Here is a 9,120-nt window from a genome sequence, read left to right as displayed (position 1 = left end):
TGATAGTGCGGGGTACTCGTGCTTTGAGGTCTACGGAGTCTGTAAATCTTGTAAAATTGCAGGGTGTAAGGCCGTTTGAAAGGTTTGGTTTGATGACAGACGACATGATTTAAGGAAAGGTAACTGAAAGGTGCAAAGAAGAGCGTGAGATTACATTCCTTATTCAAAGGGTGTCTACGTCACTTCCGGTTAGACATGCCATGTACCCATTGCCTCTCGAATTTCATTTTTTTTTTTTTTTTTTTTGGTGGAAAACTACGATTTTCTGGTTTAATTTGCCTGGGAACCCAAGGGCAGAATTCCCATTCTATCAACGACACAAAAAGATGACTTGAGCAATGAAGTCTTAGATTCATTGAGGTGGAAGTGATTCGATGTTAACTAGCACGTCCATGCCGATCAATACTCAATTATAAAGTGAATGATTTTATATTATATAGTGTGGCAGGCCCGTCGACTTCCGAGAATGTACAACCATTCGGCATGCATACAACTGTCAAGTCCTGGTTTATTTATAGTAACATGGTTTGGGGACCATCATAAATATGAACTTGGAGACAGAGCCCTCTCTAAATTAGGTCCAGCACTTTTACAAATAAAAATTAGAACAATATGCCTCTCTGCAATGCAAGTAAGGCTTATTTTAAATTCCGAACGCATGTTGGATATATTTTTGTACCTGTTGTGGTATTTTGTCACCACATTCAGACGATGCAAGTCATCACCGTGTCGTGAAGAAATTGGTCAAAATATTCAATTATATCTGTTTTTTCTAAAAACCGTACCTTTTTTAAACCAAAAGCTCTTGTTACTGATTTTTAAAAAATTAATTTTGTTTCAGCAATTAGTGTGTAAGATGAATACCTGAGTGTAAACTTTGAATTTGACTGTGTGTACATCGGCTTTACATTTACATGAAGTTATAGGGAGACTCGATAATTACAGAACTTGGTCAGTCAGCTTCATTGGTACTTCATGTTTCATTCCCCAAAGTGTTCGCCGTTTTGATTTCGTCTCTGGTTGAGAATGACATGACAACAAGAAAACTCGGAAATTGGAATCAATGGCGGACGACAATGGCTGCATTGTTACAGGAAGGGTTAGGAGAGGTCTGTCGCTGACTCCAAGACAAGGGGCTCTTGTTAGAATGTCCATCACTGCATGCCAGGACGAATGCTGTTCAACATCACTGATAAAGTACACAACGCAAACCGTGCATCTCAATCACAGGGACCAGGAAAATGTAGCGCGGGTTTTTTTTTTTATCTTTCTTTGGCGTTGGAGTTATGTTTTAATTATTGTCAAAAATGTAAATCAAATGTTTGTAGTGCGTTATATTTATGTAATGCGATCTCTAACTATTGTCATTATACAATGTATATCAGGCACAATTAAAGAATCGAGTTCGTGAATTTTGAATTTACTGGTTGGTTATAAATGCACAGATTACAATATTGTGTTTTTATTATATGAATTAACCGGCTGGTTTTGAATATAAATTTACAATATGACGAAAGACATAATCACGAAAAGGAATTGCATACAAATCAAATATCAAAATTTGCTCAGGAACCACAAAACATTTTAACATACAAAACCACCAGCTTGACCAAATTACTAATTTGTAATTATTATATGATTACATTTACATTATCAAATACTTTGTTAGTGTCTTCAGTATTTGATTTGGCAAAATATTAAAGGGAACTGGTCACGATTTTGGTCAATATTTTCTCCTATTGTTATTGTTTACAATGCTTTAGTAATGCATTTTTAATGATCAACCAGAATTTGCGTATCATTCGTAGAGTTATAAACAAGATACAGAGCCCACAATTGTGCTAAAAGGAATAGTATAGGAAAAAGTTTATAATTATATATATATTAAAAAGATTTAATGTATATCGACATTACATTGTACTCTATTAAGTATCAGTAACTGACTAAAATTTTGAGATCGAAATATTCTTAAAGTAAAACTTTTTATTTTTTGGATTAAGACAAGGAAAAAGATTTCCTTTTCGCGATTTTTTTTTCAAGCATTCGCAAGTGAAGGCGGACATGATAACATCTGTCATCTGCCCCAGGCAAAGGTCAAGGTTACTGAAGCAGAATAAACCAATCAAATTGGAAAATTACAGACTTCTTTGTAACCAATCACCACCCACCGTTAAGCGATGTCAAAGCTGATTCCTACAAAGAGCATTTATAACATTTAACACCAAATTTCGTCTAAATGGTCAAATAGAAGAGGGGTTATTAGCGTCATCCATAAAACGAGCTGACAAGTATAAAAACAAGTCAGGAGAAACACATGAAAAAGAAGTGAATTTAATACCAGCCATTTTGTACATCTGTACAAACAACTTTATCAAAGTCTGTTATTTTGGACCTAGTTATCAATTAAACCCAGTCTTTTAGCACTGTTAAAGGCGTGAGAGAAGATTACCATGGAAAAATTCGTATTTTATATAATTTCACAAAATGCAAAATGACAAGATTACTTATCTTTTTTTTTTTATTTAAAAATTTAAAAAATGAACAGTATATTAGCATTAGACAAGGCATGCATGGAGATGGAGATGAAAACTGTTGTTGTTGGGACTAGGATCTACAGACATCTAGCATTGTCCTTACGGTGAAATCCAGGCTAACGGATTTCTCCCGTCAAATGTCAAACAAGTATGCAAGTGTCACATTGTCTTTACTTGGAAACAAAGCTGACCCAAGAAAAGTCTTGAAACAATATTGGAAATGACTAAAAGTAGAAAAGAACGACAACAACGCCGTGTCGACACGTGCACGAACGTCAACGTCTGTGAGAGAGCGCGTGTGTTATTGACAGTGGTGCGAGAGGCGCCGCGAGTAAGAGTCTCGCCCGTATTCACACCCTCCGGGTAACGGTCGCCATTCACGACCACCCCACGCATCCATATTTACCGCACAAAAGTGTTTACAAGATAACAGTATGGGTTTCTAAAACGGTGTAATTGGATTATTGTACAAGAAGTCAACCACGCTGGCTGTCTGTGAACGTAATGGTTATCCGAAATGGACCCAAGATCATCCCTGCTGGAATCTACACGCAAAATCGTGTGAGCAAGAAGTACCATAAACAAAAATGGGTTGTTGTTTTCTTTAAAGATTTTCATTATTTCATGTAGCTCAAAATGTTCCGTCTGTGAAAAATCGTTTAATATCTTTCAGTTAGTGGAACAATAAAAAAGCAATAGGAGGCCAAAAAGACAATGAATAAAACGTCACCTCTCAGACAGCAGCAGCAACTTTATGCTAAACGGAAGTGGAGATCGCGCCACGTAACGACGCAGTTAAACGAGCGTTATTGGGCCTTTAATCCAGGGGTCCTTCTGAGGAGAATTATATTACATGGAGAACAATGCCTCGCTTTGTTTCCAGAGGCCGCACTGCACAGATAAGCTCGGACCGTACGACGTTATCGGTCCTTTTTGGAGATCAACGTGCATTAAGAATATGCAAATGGGGACCAGTTTAGATTGATCATGGCGGATAATACGGGCTTGAGAAATGGCGTATTCCTTATCTTCACTCTTCAGTTTGCTCCCAAAGAGACCCAAAATACCGAATTCGCGTTAATAAAGCGAAAAGATTTTCCTGCCCAACTTAAGCTGTCATCTGTCAACTTCACTACGGGATTAAGGAACTAGCTTTCCCTTGCGACATACTCTTCCTTTCTTTTAGACTCTTTTAGTTACTGGATGTTGAAAACCAGATTGGTAGTTGCTTCAGTTAAGACACAATGTTCTTTTAGTTTAAAGCAAAAATTACGGTCATGAATTTAATTATGAACTAATGTTTAAAAATTCAATAATATAAGTTCAGTGTTTTACCTACTGGACAGCTTCCTCACACAAATCTAGCGGTACGTTCACAATATCATGCGTGCAATTTTAAAACATGTTCACGAAAAACTAACAATGTCGCATTAAAATTCTTAAAATTCACGTGCAATCAACATATATTCTGCTAAATATTCTAATCATTACCAGTTTTCATTATTAATCACAGAGTTTTTTCAGACAGTTTAATAGATGCAGATGAATTAATACATAATTTATATCCATCCCAGGGATCTTGTGTATGGTCGTATTCTTTTCAACTGTGTTAATTACATATGTTCAAATTGCACGCGTCAGCCTTATTTGGTTTTCAGAACAATAAAATGTGTAAACACGCATTCGGGTTTGTTTTTGTCACACTTCATTTCATAACAGTGATTAAACATGGCGGTCAATGAATAATTTTAGTCTAAAATAAATTCTTAAAATACTCATTAAAACTGTCTGCAAAATTTAGTAGGGACGAGTTTGTTTATTGTTAGAAGCATTTCATTTCCTTCTTTAAATGTCAAACTGCTTCTTTCATAAATTCCAGTTTATCTCTTAAATATGGGTATTAAGCGGTCAGGAAAAGGTAATTTAACATTATACAGTGAAATCTGCACATATAGATACCATCTTGTTGTATGGTTAGAGAGAGAGAGAGAGAGAGAGAGAGAGAGAGAGAGAGAGAATACGCATGTAGTTTACAATAAGAGGATAATATTCCGATGCGTAAGGACAAGTTAAATAAAATCAAGTATTAATAAATATAAATTCTATGTAAAAATCAAAGATTTTCTTTAGATTCAAACATAGATACGCCTAGGTATGAAAAGCGAAGAGACTCTAAAATTGTTTTAAGTTTTTACTGCACATGCAGTCATAATAGTGTGAAAAAAAAATTTAATGACTGGCGATTTCAATTCAAATTAAGAAAAGAAATAATTTTTTGAAATTTCTATTTAGTTACCTTGACAATGAAAATATGCATTTCTCTATATTATTTTATTTCTCATGAAAACTGACAATTTTTTCCATAATATATTTTACTCTGGAAATCCCAAAATTTTTGCCATTACTCACAATGGATTCGCAAATACCGGTAAACTTTAGAATGCTATTTTGCCGTCTCATACTCTTTGTTACCATGGCAATGGGCAACATAGCAACACTTAAATAGTGTAACGCTTTTTTACTCATTTAAAAACTATCAAGCTGTATCTATATGAAAAAAATCCTTAACTATACATGGCCATCGAATTTTGATTCTTAAATAGATTTTGAAGTGCATTACTAATTATTTTTCTAATCCTAGTAATACGATTTTGTTAAAGTAGATAGCTCGTCAATAATATTTGAAAAAAAACCTCTGACAATATCTTCCATCAGGTGATAAAACAGTCCATTAAACTATAGCGATACATGCCCTGTCCCTCATTACACCCAATTACATGCAGCGCTTCAAAACAGATTTTAAATTCAATTAGTATTCAATATTTATTAAAATCGTCTGCAATAATAAGTGACACATTACATACATATAACGTTATTTTATTGTTTTATAATTTATTGTTTGACCAACATGTTATCATGCTAAAATATATATTTTTTTCCTTTCATCTATTTGACTGAGACCAGTTGAGGTGGAAGAGTTATCTACCATTATTATATAAAACGTGTAGCTTCTAGATGATGCATCATTTTTTACAGGATAAAATATCATATTTGAACATAGCATGACATTATCATTTTTAATCAGTCCAAAAAACTTTCAACTGAAAAAAACTTGTGATACTCTTACAACCATGCTTCAAGAAAGACAACTGCTGTATTTCATGATCTTCATCAAATTACAGATTAATCTTTCTTTCCAAATTCAATTTAATATCACACCGAAGGATGAAATCAAGATTTACAAAATCAATTCTTCTGACATTGGCATGCTGACTTGTCTATCACACTTCATCACTGAGAAAAAATTGGTCGTAGGTTTTTAGCAGAGGAAATTTTCTTGTCAATGTTAATGCTATATTCCACAAAGAATCAGGATCTCTCTAATTCATCCCAGGTGCCAAAGATACTCTCGGACTTGAAGTCCTTATTGTCTTTTCTTAATTTCCTTATCTGCATAATCTCTTGTCGTCTTTTCTATTAAAAGAAAACAATATTAATATTACATTTCATATTTTCTTTATACATATTTAAAACTTACTACCTGGAGAACATCAGATATGTACATTAAATTAACAGGTAAAAACATGTGAAACTTGGATCAAGCTATGGCATAATACACAAGGAACTTTGATGATAATGACAGTATTTTATGTAGGTACATGTAATAATGGGCAGCAACAAAATGATTACACATGTTGCATGTTTAAATATAATCCAAACTGGGAGTACAGATTATTTGGACAATGAATTGTTATCATTTTAATGGAATCTGCAAACTAGAATTCTTCCAAAACATACCTTTTTCTGTCGACGAATGTCTTCTGCACTCATTTTGAGATTGTGATCATGGGAAAAGACTCTGAGGAGGTCCTCAAACTGGACCTGGGATTCTTTGCTAGGTGTGTCCTCACTGGTGGGATCGCCCTCAGCCCCTTCCTTCAATCTGTCTTCAGTTTGTTTACTTTCAGATAACCCTGGATTTTCTTTCAACATTGAATTCTTGTTCGCAATGTAATATTTTGCAAATCTGAATAAACAACAGAAGAGAAATGATAATTAGAAATTAGGCACATTATATTTAAAATACTAAATATGAATGGATTCTATAAAGTAACATACAGGTACTGTAAATTCCTAATTAAAAATGCAATATTATTATGAGTTCTGCAAAAAATTGCAAGAGGTATCACTCACAAATTTTGAAATCATGTTTTCATTTTACTGGGAGTTGTTTACTATATAAAATAACAACAAAAATTCACATTCTGAAATTTGATATATAACAGCAAAATTGCAGCATCAAGTACTCACATAAAATAGGGAATAAAAATTAAAAGGCTATAACTGTATAAAGTTATTTCATGAAAAAATTGTATTTTAAGTTCATAGATTCACCGAGATGTAATATAGTCAAGTAGATAGACAATGTCTTCTAATAAAATACTTTTATAATGCTTTAAACAATGTGTGAATGTTTAACCTCATGGGTATCCATGACCATAATGAAATCCACAATACAGTATCAGTGATTCGAAAGTTCATACATTTGACGCTGTTGTTATATAGTTGTACAGAATGTTATCGACAGGAACATCACTTACTTTTGGCTAAGGGTGTCTACATTGCTCTCCAAATTCACTACCTCTGGTGTACCATATCTCTCATAGAATTTGCTAAAGTCAACAAAAATTAATTTTACAAAAAATTAATTGCATTACATCCAATCCATTACATTGTCAGACATCAAAAACGGCTGACCACCTCAAATGGAAACTGACACACGGTCAATTCACCGGTTGAGGTTTTCAGACGATGCACCTAACAATACATAAATGGTGGCATATGAAATGAGTGCATAAACAAAGGAAAAAAAACTTGTTTAGATTGTTTTTTAATCCCTAAATACTTTTTATAATCACATGCATACACAATGAAATAATTTTAAAACCCCAATACAGTGGAATCATTTAAATTCGTGTGGGCCAATTTTCATGGATTGTAAATATTTTGCTTATTCGTGGGAATGTTATCTCGTGGATGCGCAGGTTTTCAGTTTCAGTAACAAAAGATAATTCTTTCTAAATTTGTTTTCGTTGAGAATGTAAATTCGTGGGGGAGGGCTAACCACGAATACCACGAAAATTGAGCCACCACGAATTCTAATGATTCTACAGTAAATAAAACATAGAGAAACTATGTCAACAAGATGTGGTGCTCAAATGACAAAATAATTAAAGTATAAATCAAACTCGATTGATAAAAAAACAATATGGTCCTCTAATTTTACACTCACACTCGGATTAGGTCCTCTGGGTAATTAATTCGTTTAATTCTGCGAGCCTGGTCAGGCTCTTTTTCCTCCGCATTAAATTTGTCTAATGGTGGAAAAGCTTCATAAATATTAAACCAGAGAGGAATTTTTTCTCTTCTCATAGCACCAGACCGAATCAATCCTTGTGTTCTGCAAAGACAGTCAAATAATCAAACTATAGAGCACTGAAGAGCAGTTTCAATATCTTAGCAATTTTAAAAAAAGTCAACACAATAGTCAACTGAGCTATGTAGCTAAATCTAGTGATTGTACTGGACCTGATAATGGCCAACTGAGTTAAACATCCAGCAAATTGTGATGTCAGTGTACATGTAGGTCTCTGGCAGTTGTAGATAAAATGTTCTATGGAGTATTGTTAAAATGACAGATGTCCCACAGACCCAGTTTAACGTAGCATGGTCACGGTAAGATTATTCTTTCTATAACAGTTGGTGCAAATGTATAAAAGTTTAAATATAAAGTGCTTGTATCCATTATTGCCAAGTACCCATTATTGCCGAATACCAATTACTATCGGTTTTATAAAAACAACAAGAAATCCACAATCGTTGATGTTGAGCTACAACTACAAGTACAAACCAAAATAAAACAAATGACACAAAATTTACCATGCATCGCCTACATATGTATGTCACGTTGTACAATACTAAATTACAAAATTTTCAATAAATGGTAAACCTTTGTTATTAAGAGTATCTATTATTCATTAAAACCTCGAATGTTCAAACACTGTCATCAAGCAGTTCCGAATTTCCTCGTATAGCTGTCCTACATGTATGCGATGTGCATATTCACTATCATATCATTTCTTTTGTACGATCATGAAAAAGACAGGTACATAACAAAAAAACATTTTTATCGTGTTATCTGACATTTTCATAAATAGTTGCAACTTGGATTCAATTTACCTTGTGTAAATTGTCCCAATGAACTGTCCTCTGGAGGACGCCATTTTTTCAACTGGTTCTTATAAAATAAGGAACTAGTTTTTGTTTTGTTTAAATAGTAACTTTTACCATTTTCTTTCGTACAGAGAGAGAGAGAGAGAGAGATGAGTATTGGTGTAAATGACAGTTTTGTTTGAAATGATTTAAAAAATGGACCAATGTTAAAAATGTGTATATTCAACGTACATTGAATACACCTTTTTTACATGATTGAAACAGGGGTTCAAGTTCAGTGAATCTTTTCCAAATACACTTATTACTACTATATAGACTTTGACAGTTCGTGCACGGGTTGACATTACATATC

The 9,120-nt window shown here is 33.8% G+C and overlaps 1 protein-coding gene across 1 annotated transcript; it reads right to left on the bottom strand.

Annotated features, from left to right (window-relative positions):
- Window positions 1-5,395: 5,395 nt before the first annotated feature.
- On the bottom strand, window positions 5,396-8,892 carry LOC105323644 (small ribosomal subunit protein mS23). Its single transcript, XM_034480719.2, has 5 exons — window positions 8,775-8,892; window positions 7,828-7,995; window positions 7,136-7,207; window positions 6,333-6,561; window positions 5,396-6,008 (listed from the first exon to the last, which is right to left on the bottom strand). Exons 1-5 carry the CDS (start codon window positions 8,816-8,818, stop codon window positions 5,904-5,906), a joined length of 618 nt encoding a protein of 205 aa, XP_034336610.2. The 5' UTR covers window positions 8,819-8,892; the 3' UTR covers window positions 5,396-5,903.
- Between the last annotated feature and the right edge of the window lie 228 nt (window positions 8,893-9,120).

Source organism: Magallana gigas, chromosome 3 (genome assembly GCF_963853765.1).
Source record: "Magallana gigas chromosome 3, xbMagGiga1.1, whole genome shotgun sequence".
NCBI lineage: Eukaryota > Metazoa > Mollusca > Bivalvia > Ostreida > Ostreidae > Magallana > Magallana gigas.
The sequence above is the reverse complement of the archived record's forward strand: the minus strand, read 5'-3'. Positions and strand labels throughout refer to the sequence as shown.